The 15,165-nt window shown below is 39.7% G+C and overlaps 1 protein-coding gene across 2 annotated transcripts in view; it reads right to left on the bottom strand.

The window, feature by feature from the left end:
* gabra3 (gamma-aminobutyric acid type A receptor subunit alpha3) overlaps nt 1-15,165 on the bottom strand; it is a 108,015-nt gene that overhangs the window by 36,883 nt on the left and 55,967 nt on the right. For both annotated transcript variants that reach the window (XM_084941838.1, XM_084941839.1), the window contains exons 3-4: nt 11,579-11,700; nt 7,622-7,689 (exon numbers count right to left, since the gene is read on the bottom strand). In XM_084941838.1, the coding sequence (XP_084797964.1) occupies nt 7,622-7,689; nt 11,579-11,700 (190 nt within the window). The remainder of the gene's footprint in view (nt 1-7,621; nt 7,690-11,578; nt 11,701-15,165) is intronic.

Raw genomic sequence — 15,165 nt, 5'->3', positions numbered from 1 at the left:
TCAGAGTTCACAAGCTTCTGCAGCTCTGAGCCGTAAACATGTTTTAGCACTTCACTGCATCACACTTCAGATAGGAACATTTTGTTCCACGAATATAGAGTCAAGTATGTAGCAGTAATCACATAAAAGCAATATGGAAATGGGACTCATTAGCAAATTACGACTGTTTGGAGCTGCATGCAGTGATGCAAACATGAATGAATTACATTTAGAAAGGAAATTTTGGTTTATCCATCATGTGTTATTTATCTACTACAAAAATAGAATAAATCCATGCATGCATGTTAAAAAAAATGCATACGCAGTGTCCCCTGACAATGTTTTCACAGTCCGCAGTAGAAAATGCAAGAGAGAGATTTATGAGAGATCAGGGTTTCCATCTTATGTCCAATGGAAATCACGTGATTTAGACGGAACATCCATCCATCCATTCGCTTCCGCTTATCCTTTTCAGGGTCACGGGGGGCGCTGGAGCCTATCCCAGCTGTCATAGGGCGAGAGGCGGGGTACACCCTGGACAGGTCGCCAGTCTGTCGCAGGGCCAACACACAGAGACAGACAACCATTCGCACTTTCACACCTAGTGGCAATTTGGATTATCCAATTAACCTATCCCCACAAGTTGCATGTCTTTGGACAGTGGGAGGAAGCCGGAGTACCCGGAGCGGCAACAGTGCTAACCACCGTGCCACCGTGCTCAATTCAATTCAATTTATATATCACCAAATCACAACAACAGTTGCCTTGAAGTGCTTTATATTGTAAGGTAAAGACCCTACAATATCAGAGGAAAATCCCAACAACCAGACATCTGTCCCTCTGAGCAAGCACTTGGCAACAGTGGGAAGGAAAAACTCCTTTTTAAAAGGAAGAAACCTCCAGCAGAAACCAGCTCAGGGAGGGGCCAGAACAAAGGACACACTATGGAATATATGTAAACTGATGTGTGGCATATGTATAAAAACTGAATACCATTATAGTAGATCTGCTATATTAGATTTATAGTGGCTCTGCTGTACTACTTTAACATGGATGTTTTTTTTATCCTTGAACTTCCCTTGAGTTCTAGTCCATATTTATCTTACACTGCCCTTTGGTGCAGTCCCTTAATTCATCCTGTTTGAAAGAAGGTGATTAGCTTTCCTCTATTTAACCCTCAAGCGACCAAGCACTTAAATGTAAATCTATATGAACACATTTTCATTTAATTAGAGAATCTAATGCTACTTGTTGTAAAACTAATTTTCTTTGTTTTAATACTAATAATATTTCATTTTTGAAACCTGAGGTATGTTCGAATCAGTAATGCATTGCAGTATTCTGGTATTTTAAATGACCAGAATACAGTTTTCTCATCCTTCATAAGTGCAAACAAAGATTTTTTTCTGCAGATTTAACCTATTTTGTGCAGACACATTCAAAGTATTTAGATTACTGAAATATCTAGAAATATGGAATAACTGCCTACAAGCTTGAGTAAGGTTTCACTGGTCAAGTTCACATCTTGTGTGTATTTATGTTTTGAAGGTCAATTGCATACAGTATGACTTGTTTGTGGCTTTGCTCTGGGCTGCGTTGGTGAAGCGTTGCTCTGGTCCCATAGGCAGATTCTGTGTCAGAATGGTTGGACATCTCAGGGATACTACCTTCACTATCCGGTGCCAACTCATCTCCATCCTTGAGCTGTGTTCACTGTCACTTTGTAATGTAATGTCTTGGATATGCTTCTTAGCGATGGTGGTGACATGTAAAGCAGAGCCAACGAAAACCCAGTGAGAACCGATAAGCAATCGAATGAATAAGTGATATCGATAATGGAACTGGAATAGCTAAATTCTTATCACTTCCCATCCCCATGAAGGATGTTACAGCCTTCTTACTTCTGGCTGCTATTAGAAGAAAAATATAGGCTTTTAGGTTGCAAAAAAGTCTTCCCGTTCTGCTTTCAAGTTGTTCCTGTCCGACACATGAATCATGCCGCGACACTGGGGAATACAATGACCTGTACAGTGAGTGGAAAAAAGCCCTATTTTCAGAGTAAAGTTTTTTTTTTTCACTTTTTTTATGAAAGGTGGTGGTGATGACCAATTTAAATTTGGTTTATTCTCTAAAAAGGGCATAACTGGGTTAGCAAGTCCTTGAATAAGGACAACATGATTGATACAGATTCCAGGAGTTAACCTTCAAATTTTAGCAGCACAAAGATTCATCTGTTCTCTCCAGAATTTAAACTTGTGGGGGGGTTTGTTTTTGGAGCAAATTTTTTCTGAATTGTAAACATACAAATATAGGCTGTCATTTTTTCACATAACCCAGTAATTTTTATCCCCAGAAAATTTTGCAGCCCTGGTGAGATTGGGCCATCACTGCCGTCTTTGTCAAACCGAGCCTCAGCACAGTGCATGTGACAGCCTAAATCGCTTCCCATTTCATCAGCAAAGGCCTGTCAAATCCCACCATGAAACAGGTACATGTGCTGTGACACAGCATGCATGTGGATACGACGTGACTGCATTGACTTACTGAAAGGGCAGGAGAAAGACACAAACGAAAGACAGAAAAAAATCCACCGGATCGAGTGAGAAAGGGGGAGCTCGGGATAGAGAAACACACCAACCTACTTACTAGAGATCAGCATCAAGATCGTAACCTACATTCTGTGTCTTAGTGTGACAAAGTGCAGAAATCTTCTCTTAGTCAGACACAACTGTACAAAGTGCCCTGCTACTGGCCTAATATTTGAATCAAGCACGATGAATACGCAGATGTGAGCGTTCCTCTTCTTCCAGTATGGGACACTAAAGGTAGATGTGGCGGAAAGGGGTACAAGTGACGTCTAAATGTGTGGCCCCAGGGGGAGCAGACATTTCTAGGACACTTGATGTTACGGAGATCGGTAGTTGGATGTATACAGCAGAAGATAAGATTAAGAGGTCATTGAGTGTGCTCTGACTGTGAATTTCTTGTAACAGTTTGGAGAGAGATATCTCTACAAGTATACTGTTTCTTTTTTCATGATCCCACATCAACCTATTGCCTGATCTGATTTCATGAGACTTTGTTGGTGATATTGTACTTCTTGAAATTGTTTGTTTCCCCTTATACACATAAGAATGAGGTCTAGTATGAGAACGCTTTTTTTTTAGGAGACAGCGTTGCACGATAAGATACTTTAATGGCTAATTCAAAAGATATCTTATGCTCCTATAGAGCTGGTTTGCCTTTTTGTTTCAGTGACTCTGCAGCTGCCTCAAAGTAATCAGTTAAACTGCGGTTAGCTGTAGACAAAACAAAACTCTCTTGTGTGAACACATCAAAGGAATACCTCAAAAAGCTTCTCTCCACCTCTGAAATACCTCCAAGATTAGCCGTTTCCTCTTTTTTAACTGACCTAGAAAAATGGTTCAGGCTTTTGCTTCCCAGTACTGTTTACTGCAATGCCCTACTCAGAGGCTGTCCTGCTCCACGCTCATTCAGCTTGTTAGCCTGAAAACTCATCATCCAGAAAACACGATCCCGCGACCTCAACCTACACTAGAGATGCCACCGTCGGCTCTGACGAGTGTCTTCAAAGCTCAAATATACAACCATAAAATAACCCACCCTATAGGATTATATATAAGACAGCACTAATTTTCTAAATTTGAAAGAAAAACTACGCCAACTTCCCACCCACTTGTCCTAGAAGGCACCCGTCGATGTGGAGACAGGCACCAATTTCAGACAACTCCTTATTAAAATGCACAATGGGGATTTTAACCCAGCCTACTATCCACATATTTTCCTTGTACAGCAGTTGCTCTTGTCTTGTGTTATTTCTTCCTCTGCTTAAAGGAACTGAAAAAGCTCAGAGTGCTGATCTATGACCAACATTTTATTCATGCAATGCTACACAATACCTTTGAAGACAGAATTTAGTAGATAGTGTAGGAGGAGATTACTGGAGTATAAAAAAAATGAGATGTTAATCTCCATAAAGTTGCTATCTGAACTGGACCCTTGCAATGTATGCACAACAATGCAAACACAACACTTTAAGCAGTTCACTGGTACAGACAAGATGCGAGCAAGCGAGAGGAACAAAAAGAGCGTCGGCACTACATATGCAAAAGATGTCCTATAAACACATTTGCAATGCAGATATTCAGTCACTTGACTTTCGACGTCAGTTCCATTGTGGGATGCCTTTTGACGGCTTAAGCCTGATCATCTTTTCAGACTAGGCTGTGGAAAATCTTGAAAGGAAGTACTTGGAGCCGTTATGCAGCCTTCATGTCAGTATCGAGCAAGAAAACCCAGTGTAGCCTGGGGCCAAGATGAGTCCTTCTTGGGTAATGATCTAAAACTGACAAGACAATGAAGAAATTAAAATAATAATAATAATATGTTGATGCTGTGTTTCCCAGGCTGCTACTCCACATACACTGACAGCAAGACAAAGGTGCCAGCGTGTGTGAACCAGCACTGACCTAGCTAACTGCAGCTCTGACCAAAGCATTACCACAAGTGGGCTTCTGTGTCCCGTGGTGTTTTCTGTTGATTCATGCAGCTGCCAAGTGGAGCATGTGAAGAGAATAAAAGACTGGATCTAGAACTGAGCTCTGAGAGACCCCAAAGGTGACATGTCCTGAAAAAGAGAAAGCACTGTCTTCTGTACTAATGCAACAGAGCCCTTCTCTCAAAGCAGGGAAACTGCTGTCTTTCTCATATTAATAATCATACCCGGCAAGTGTCACATGCAAACAATAAATGAGGAACATTGATATGCCATTAACTTTTAGTTGACATGGCAGTTGTTAGCATACTTATTCACATATAAAAATTTCCTCTTATTTTGTTTTATTTGTGTCCATATAGTGAACATTGATCCCAGGAAACTCTTCTAGCACTTTATTTGGTGTCTGCCAACACATGAGCCAAGTGTCTCCTTTACTGCTTAATGCTATGTTCACGAGCTAGTTACTGCCTGCCACTGGATTTGGAGCAGGCTGCGAACAGCAGGACAGATGTGTTCTGTGGCAGCTGGAATGTGGCATGTGTGAAAAGGTGGCTGTGAGTGCAGGTGTATCAAAAGGCCTGCGATAGGTTGAGAAAAAAAATGCAAAGAACGAGTCCCATATGGAAATGCAGTATTTTACATGTGAGTTTGATGATAATTGAAAAGTTATGGGCCTAGAGTTTTTGTTTGAAAGATACCGAGTTGTCAGCAGATCTGCACATGAATGTTCACTTTTGCTCTGTGGTTAATAAACAAGAGTTTGCAGATGAGTCTTCCATGCAAACTAAAGACAACTGTGGCAAGCTGCTAGCAACCAAGGAAACGGCAAGGAGGTTTTTGGTGCAAAACCCTCTGTCACTCAGCAACCTTCAGCAACAACTCATCAATTGGCCAGGGAATGCACATTTTTCCCTAGCGATCGGTTGTTGACAGGGGGCACCTGAATGGTCTCAGTGAAACTGAGGGTATTAGCGATCGATATCACAATGTCTGCCTGCAATCTCCAGCAACTGGCAGGGGAATATTTCTGTAACAGTTGGTGGTTGCCAGGCTGTTGCCTCTGATCTCTAAGCCCGTGTGACTGGAGCCATGGATAACCAAAAGTCAGTATGTTAACAAAGAGCCTCAAGCTTTTCCAAGATGTTTAGAGAAGATTTATCAAGATTTTGATGTGAGAGTGTTCCTTCTTTACAACAGTTTGTCAGCATGTTCATGTACTGAAATAATACCATCACTGTTTGCAAAATACAAAAGACACAGCTGTTGTATCAGCCTTACATGACAGTCACATAGCTCATAGAGTACATACTTATGGATATGCTTATTTAGATCGACATAGAAATAGCTCATGAAATGAACTGTGCTTGATCAGAAGCTACACTATCATTTCATCTGTCAAATAAGCAGTGTGTTCACACGTTAGCTCACATTATGTTGAAATAAATGTTGAAAGACTGCTGTTTGAACATCCAATCAATATGCTGAATATTTATATATTGCGGGGCAGCACGGTGGTTAGCACTGTTGCGGTACAGCAACAGCAAGAAGGTCCTGAATTCAATTCCACCATCAGGCCGGAGTCTTTCTGTGTGGAGTTTGCATGTTCTCCCCGTGTTTGTGTGGATTCCCTCTGGGTACTCCGGCTCCCTCCCTTCGCATTTGAGAATCAAAAGCAAGTAGCTGAAACAACCACAGTTGACTGCAGAGTTACTGAACAGGTAGCAACTGGTCTCCAAACAGTTGAGTCCCGATTCTGGTAACATTTGCAAATAACTGTTGTCTAATTTATACATGTGGACAGATTTCCAACACATCTGAATCAATCTCAGACCCCATTCAACTGATAGAGAGATAGATTTATTGCTGATTATCGCCATCTTGAGACACCAAAGTTGCTTGAAAGAAAGCGAATGACTGCAAGTGGTTGCAGGCCTGGTCTTTTGATCTAAAGTATTGAGAGTGCAAGCTGACTGCACATGATCGCAATAACTTTGGATTAGTTTGGGCCATTAGAAAGGTGTGTGTTGACTCAGGGATTGCATAGCATAGGAAAATAAAGAAGCCTCCAACCACGTAGACTAATATCATTTCTGACTTGCATGGCGGTACCTCTTTTGTCGTCGGTTGGCTGGTCTCCTCCTCTTTTTGTTCTTTTTTCTTTTCACTAATTAATTAATTTTCTGATTCTTCCAACAAATTTCTCTTTTTGTGTACTAATATTGAGATTTAATTACTTCATCTCATTTAATTATATTTCATTTAATTATCTAATTATATACAGATATACACCCACTCATTTTATTTGTGTCTTTGTTACCCGGCACACTTAACCATGACAGCATGAATATTTATGTGTCTCTGTACTCTACAGTTGAGTTAGTTAACATAAAGAACATCTGTCATATACCATTAAGGAAGTAAAGCCGTTCACCTTTAACATCCTCTGTAACCGTCTTCACACAAGTTTATGACATCCTCAGGAGATCCTCATCGACTCGTGTTCGAGTCTGACAGTGTGAACACAAGCTGCTGTAGAGGAGCTACGCTTAGAGCCCCAGAACAGAGTGAAGCAGAGCTCCAGTGAGACCGAAACACTCAAAGTTTGGCAAAAACGCACTAATCTTGCTATGTCATGCAGGCTGTCAAGCCAGCTCTGTGCTCAGTCTCGGAAACAAACCCAGAGCTCAAGGCGGTCAATTAGAGCTGCATGATCAAATATGTCAAATGCTGTACAGGGTCTCAAGACAACGCATAAAAATTCTCAGGCAATTGCTGCTTAAAGAGGGTCATCTGAGGCTTTTAAAGGCTGTGTTTTACAGGGAGACCACTTTGACAAGGAACAGCACCATCCGAAAGTTGTCTGCTAGTATATAACATAAATATATGTACACAAAACCATTACTACTACTACTACTACTACTAATAATAATAATAAAATGCATGAATAGCTAAGACCAACAAATCCAACATCCTCTAAAAGGACCTTCAAGCAAAGATGCTTACACAATCCAAATGCCACACTAAACACCTCTGCCAAACAGTAACAGGTAAAGGGATGAAAGCCTTCTTAGGTTTGATGATTCTGATCCGAGTGAGGAGGAAGCTGAGGAAACTGATACTCACCATGTCTGTGTCTGAAACGGGTCCAAAACTCGTGACATAGATGTTTGTCCTCACTTCTGTTACGCTCTCTGAGGAAAAGAGACAACGAGGACCAGAACACATTACGGTCATTACTCAGTCTGTACACAAAAAAAAGCATTGCTGCAGCTCTGTCTTTGTTAAGCTGATTGTTTGTGTGCATGACAGTGAAGTTTGCTGGTTGGATTTTAACTAAGCTACCTTAGAAAAAGCCTAGAGTATTAAACGGTTAGAGAAACACCTCAATTTGAAGGAAAAAAATAAAACAAATGCAGAAGACTTATGCATGCTCAGGGAGGAATTTGTGTCCTCCTGGACGGCTTAATACCTGGATTCAAACTGTCTTTATGGATCATTTCATCAAATCCGTGTTCTTGTAGCACAGGCTGCTGGTTTAAGAACATAATGCTACACCAATAATATAAGACATTTTCTAAAATACACACAGCACTGGCTATAACAGTCCTAAGGATTTGGCCCAGGAGTTGTTGTTTGTTTTTTCCTTCTTCCCTGACCTCAATTCGGAGGCAAAATGTTGCTGCGAGCAGCTTCACAGATGCTTCTGAAAGTTATCCATTCAGTAAAACTACCATTTGTTTGGCTCAAGTTCGTTTTTGACCACTGAAGCATAAAATTTGCTTTGGGCCACGCCCAAGTCTGTATCTTCAGAGACGAGATTCCCTTTTGACCCAAAATGATTTTAGTCAGCCTTAAAAAGGACTACTGGCTCAGGAATAATATGCAGCAGCTTAACATTAAGCATTTTTTAACTCAGATAATGTACACATGTTTTGCAGTTACACACACATACAAACACTGAGTCTGATTCTGTCATAACTCTATAAGACTTTCTACTGTGTCTATTCCTAAGGAAGATGTATTTCTTCAGTTTTAATGACATGCATCGTTGCATGTTATGTAACAATAAAAGCCCCATAATTGCTTTTCTGTCATAATGATTTATAGATGATTCCTGAATTTGCAACACCGATCACACTGATCATTATACGGCACGCTAGTGCAGACCTTTAATTGTCATATGAATTATGCGATGTGGAAGGATTGTTTCCAAACACGTCACTAATGATTTTAACATCGCATTAAGTAGGGCATGAGATGAAAGTCATGACAGATCAAAATTTGCCCTCTTCAGTGTGGGCTGAATCAGCTCCTCTGGGGTAACAGTGTAAAGCAGGCTCTTGGGCCGCTGGCGAGACAAATAGCTGCTCCCGGTGGTGCAACGACTAGAGAGTGATGAGGCTTTTCTCCAGAAGTGAATGGATCCTCGCTCTAACTGTGTCCCAGATCTAAATGGCCACCCACAGGTGAGGTCTCTAATCCTTTAGCAAAGACACCCCCCTTTCCATCCCAAGGGAGGAGATCCACTTCCACATTAATCATTTCTGTGACTCAAATAGCTCTCACAAATACATGATTATCACAACACCAAGTCAGCAGTTTGCATGGAAGACATAGGCAGGGGAACAGAATGATTTGCCCTGTTTCTGTTTACAACAAAGCACTGGAGCATAGGGCAGAGCTAATAGATGCTGCTGAAAATAAAATGAAATGGCATTTTTCCAGTTTCTGCCCAGTCTGCTTGTCTGAGATGGTCCCACATGACTGTTTTTTCAGAAGGCATGGGGTGGCCAGCAGGAGGAAGATTGGTACTTTTCTTCTTGTGCAGGCAGCAGCTTTAGACTTTAAAGCGTCCCAGCTATACAAAAGCGTGGCGCCTGGTCTGTGTGAAGGGCAGATGCTCCTAATCTAATCTGCAGATTTAAACCTGTGTCAAATAGTTTTACAATACTTTACATTTAAAATGCATTTTAAAATATATCATAAAATTATAAATTTAGAATTTATATATTTTATACATTCCGGTCATATTTTTGATGAATAAAGAAATAAGAGGATAATAAAAATCCTGTCTATTAAATACCAAAGAGGATTTCAAATATGAAAAATTCAAACAGGTCCCCATTCTGTGACTTCATAAAAAGTAATAAAGCTATGATACACCAGTGCATAAAGCAACTTTAGAAATGTGTACAGCTATTGCACCCTACTTACATACAAATAACTGACATATTTTAACCAATCGGAATCATTTCAGCTTCAGTCCTACTAATTTGCTTTGCTTAGTGACAATTTTCCTAAAGAACTGTGAGTAAAGAGGTGTTGATGGAATTGTGCTTTAACCTATAGGCAGTCACTTCTGTACAGAGAGACACCTGATCATCTGTTTTGCCTTTGGAGATGGGAATATAACACGAACAACCTATGTTTGGTTCCTTTTCCTGGTTACTGCCACAGAGCCCGAGTCATCCAGCATGGTGGGCCTGTTGCCCAGTAGGTATGCTCATGGCATGTGAATCAAGCAGTAGAGCAGAAATGGACATTCCAGCTGACTGGCTGAGAAATGGTAAAGCACGTTTGAGCATGTGGGCTTGCTGTTGTCCTTTAGGGCACGGATATTTGGATGAAATGGCATCAATTAGTGGGATTTCCACTGACGTGTGTGCTTATTTGCCATTTGGGCATGATTGAACAAAGATTTTCACCCAAGGGAACGCACTTTTCCACAAGAGTGATATAAAAAAAATGCTCCGTATTGTCCACTAGCAGTGCATAGTGTCAGTTTGGTTTCGTGAAGCCAAAAACCTTCAGTTGAGAAGAAAATTGAAGTTTCAGCTACACTAGTCTAATATCTGATATTTACACCACAAAGAAAATGTCAATAGTTTGTTTGAATATATATATTTAAAAAAGAGCAACATGAAAATTGCATAAGGATATATAAAATAACCTGCACCCCGTGCATGTTGGGCCAATGGCACCTGTAAGTATGTGTGCTGATGAACAGGAGTGTGCTACAGGCTTAGAAGTTTATAACCTTCATAAATATGTGTCAGGCACTGCTGCAGCAACTGCTGACTGTGTTGATAAGAGGCCAAATTAGCCTTCCGACCTCACCTAACTCACTTCCTCAAGCACCAGTTTGAGATGTAGAACATGACACATATCAGTTATGTAACAGTTTTTTTTAAAAGAAAAAAATATATCAATTCTATTTATAAATAAATGTGTCTCCTATGCATCTGGACTGAACCACAGTGTTCAGTTGGATCAATAAGTGCCTCAGTGAAGCATAGAAATGCTGCTCCTTAGACCTGCTCTTTTGACTAAACATAGTCAAAAGACATAATTAAGATTATTTTTTGCCAACCCTAATAATGGCTAAAGAGCCATAAATATCTGACACCTTGTAACCCATGCATTTAAGTCACAAGTTAAATAGATGGATTCATGCTTCACACACCCCTTGATTACAAAAACGCCAATAATTCAACTTCAACATTTTCTTTAACAGGACTCATATTCTATTACACAACTATGTTAAAAAATTTTGCACTATAGCACTTTTTTCCCACTCCCTTAGGAAGATGTAAGTAATTCTATTCTGAAATGAAACAACATAAACTCCTGATATTTAAATTAAATGCGACTGTTACGCTTTATTCTACTGTACGCAATGATTCATGGACGACAGCTTGAGGTTTACATCAAAGTTCTGTCTTTGCACAGCAAACATCACTCTGCAAAACACGATGATAATTTGCTACTTAAATCCAGAACTTACCCAGCACACCCACTCTATATTAACTAATATTAATGGGAAAAAGCCACAATAGTGAAAGAAAAGTATGAAAATAAGTAAAATGACTTAATCTCACTTAATCTGCAAAAGAAGTTCAACTTAATCAAAAATAATCCATTTCATTAACGCAACAGGAAGGAAATGACATAGGACCTCCAGGACGAGTTAATAGATTAATTAATGTATTTAATGATTTTCAGCATTTGGGATTACAGTGTGATTAACATTTTTGTGTATCCATCATCAGTACAGCTGTTTAGGAACTAAGCACTGCTTACCTCCCAACCCGGGACGGAGCCTGTTGTCATATCCATCCAACAGCCTGTCTAAGATTCGGGTGAAAATGGTGATGTTGTCTTTACTGTCATCAGGCAACGGCTCTCTGTGTCCAACTACTGCCCTGCAGGGAGAAACAAGGAAAAGAAAGTGGAGTTCAAGAATAACAAAAGCTGTCAGATTTAGCAAAACCACTGATATGCTGACACTGACACTGCGTACAACAGTGTGAAAGCCTGCTGTTTGCTAGTATCACCCACTGTCTCGACTGGGTGGACTCTCCCTTTTTAGAAAAAGAATACATTTATAGTAATGAGTTGTTTCCCAAAAAGAAAACACTCAGCAGCATTTTGTTAGAGAATTCATCATATGCTATCAACCATTAGTTATTAATTTACACGGCCCACAATCCCCAGCATAACAATACTGTAGTGAAATGAAAAGGCCACTATATGTGGAACAGTGATGAGTTAATGAGTACCATCTTTAATTAAGTTAAAATCCCCCTGGGAGCTGACCTATAATATAAAAGTAATCCTCGTCAACCACCCCTCCATGCCCACATGCACCCTTCCACATGCAGCCCTTCACACTTCTGTAAGGAAGGAAACGAATCGTGTATATTCCGTGAAAGATCCTCAAAGGAAATCCCAGAAAACTGGGAAACTGTGTTTTCTCTTGACTTTCTGTAGCTTAATGCCTGCTAAAATAACAAGTCAATATAAAGAGTCCACTGGAGCGACAGCATTATCCATTAAAACACTTACTGGGTGAAGGTCACCTCTTTAAATGTATGCAATTGTAATTATTATCAGCTCGGGGAGTTAAGGATCTTAAAAATGGCATTCCTACACAAAACGCATCATAATTTTGAGGCATCTGGGCAAAGTACTTCAGTTTAGCTAAGTGGCCATTATGAGGGCATGTGTGGGCAATAAAAAATATCAATTAAGCATCAGGGTTCCTTCGTGTTCTAGCGATTATTCCCTCCATAATGTAGTGGCACTCATGTTGTACAATACACCAAGCATGAATGCTTTTAAAGCTTTAAAAAATGATAAAGTGCTGTTTTTATATTAGGCAGGTTGAAATGTGTAAACTCTGCCAGTTATACTTTATTCAGTGTTAAATTAAACATTAACACCCTCTGGTTTATATAAAGGATACTGTGCTGTCAATATTACAGGGAACTTTGTATTTATACTGATTATAAAGGTAATGTAATGCGGTTAGCGCTTCTTTTACAATGTGTTTTTTATTGCTTTTAACTTTCTTTTATGTTCTGCATTAGTAGAGAGACATTGACTGTTTACTAATCGATTTCCTAACACTGTACTGGGGGCTGCGTTAAATTGTTGGCGCCTCACAGACAAAGCATTTGGGTTGGGTGGCTTTTACTGTGAAAAGCTAATGAAGCAAGATGGTTATTGCATAAAAATGCATGTATGAAATAGCATTTTATTTTATTTTTTGACAGTGGATCAGTTTTAATTATGGACGACAGTAATAGAACTTTAATGGGGTGAGCTCTTAGATGAAGAGCTGGAGGCGAAAGACGGCACACCTCCACTGTCTGCAAATTACACTTCCAATTATTTGTGATTGACTCTTTGAAACATTGTTTGTTGGACTGCACAGTAAACAGAAACAAGTTGCTCTTGTGTGTTTTAAGTATTTAACTCATCTGAAAGCTGCTCATTTTGAAATAAGAACACTGGGGGCCTTCTACCAGTACATTGCATAACTCTCACACAACACTACTGAGAAAAGTACCTGCAGCACTCAGTGATTTGTGTCTTTAATAACATAGCATGCAACATGTGCTGTAAAATCTTCCACTGAGGTCTCATACTATGTCTACAGTTAGGTCCATACTTTGTTTTCTGTTATTTTGAACATCACCAAATGCTGTGTTTCCTCCCTCGAGGCCTTTACTGCAGCTGCCTTCAGTTGCTGCTTGTTTGTGCTTCTTTCGGCCTCCAGTTTTGTATTTAACAGCAGAAAAGCAAGCTCTTTATTGGACTGAGATCAGGTAACTGACTTGGCCACTGAAGAATTTCTCATTTCTTTGCCTTGAGAAACTCTAGGGTTGTTTTTGCAGATTGCTTTGGGTCAGTATCCATTTACAATGTGAAGCCCTGTCAGTTTTACAGCTTCTGGTTGAAAAGTTCATCTTGGTTTTATCTGTCCAATGAGTTTATTTTTTTCAGAACTTTGAAATGTCTTGTTCGAGAGCTGTTTGAAACCAGTGGTTTCACTTGGGCAGCAAACAGCTTACAGCCAATTGTCCGACTGGTTTTGAGCCTGAGGCTCAAGTAAAAATGGCTCCAATTACTAAATAGTTACTAATTTGTTGTAAACCCTTAAATTAAAGCTGGAAAGTATGCACTTCAATCACATCTTGGTTGTTTGATTTAAAATTCACTGAGGTTGTGTACAAAAGTTGTGTGCCTGGGACTAACTGTATGACCACGACAGGTTCACAGGTTTGGCTGTGTATTAACAGCACATGCTCAGAAAGTCCCAAGAAAGTCGGAAACTTTCAGAGGGTTCATATCACTTCCCCGGGTGAAAACCTTCCTCAGTTATGAAACTTGTGCTGAAATGCTGCTGGTAATTTTAGCATTCAGGGTGGCAGCAGAGGGACGAGTTGAGACTTCACAATAAAATCAAATAGGGCCCAAAAAAGTTGTCTACCCAGAGGAAAAATGTAAAATGGAAGAAATTGCCTCTGCAGCAATCTCCCTTGATGGACTTGATGATGCCAAGCAGGCGCAAGTACACCGAGTTCACTAAGTGCACGTTTTGTTTGAACAACGACAGTGGTGTTTTTGTGCATTTCTGCTGCAACTGCACAAGATTTTAAAAAAATCATTAATCTTCTTCTCGTTTTGTTGACATGACACAACTGGAATTTCTGTTCATCTTTTCTTTTCATGCCCTCATAAATGGACACTCTTTTCTATGCTATATATTAGTTATTGTAACAAAATTGACTCTTCTAGTATGACTCATCATTTTACCATTAAAAAAATATAAAAAAAGACAAAATCTGATTACGATGGATTTTTTTTTACGACCGCGTCCATCAAAATGACAGAATCAAAACCTAATGCCACCTCTGCACCAAGGTGAACATGGAAAATAATAAAGAATGCAACTTCCAGAACCGAGGGCAAGTGATAAGACAGATGATGTCAGATGTTTGAGGCTTCGTAACTTGTGAGTGCACTCCACTGAGACAGAGCCTTTTAACTCCAAGCTCACGACTTGAACCCCATCGAGCAGGGCATGGTTTGATATATTCCAACTGTCAAATAAGCACCTACCTCTATAATTATGCTCTGGCAAAAAAATATATTAAAATATGACAGCATAACAGTGTACTCATAAATATTTGAATGAAGTAATACTGGATAATTCTGGATTTTCCATTCACGCAACTTATCAAAAATGGACAGGCATGTGTGTTTGAAGTAGCTCAGACACACCGAAAACACCAAAATACAAAAAAAGCTTTTAGAAATGGCTGGGAAGAGTTTAACTGCAATAGGTGATATCTCACTTAACATGAATCATATATCAAACA

The sequence above is a fragment of the Perissodus microlepis genome, chromosome 10 (assembly GCF_051167445.1).
Source record: "Perissodus microlepis isolate ML-2025 ecotype Zambia chromosome 10, ASM5116744v1, whole genome shotgun sequence".
Classification (NCBI taxonomy): Eukaryota; Metazoa; Chordata; class Actinopteri; order Cichliformes; family Cichlidae; genus Perissodus; species Perissodus microlepis.
The sequence above is the reverse complement of the archived record's forward strand: the minus strand, read 5'-3'. Positions and strand labels throughout refer to the sequence as shown.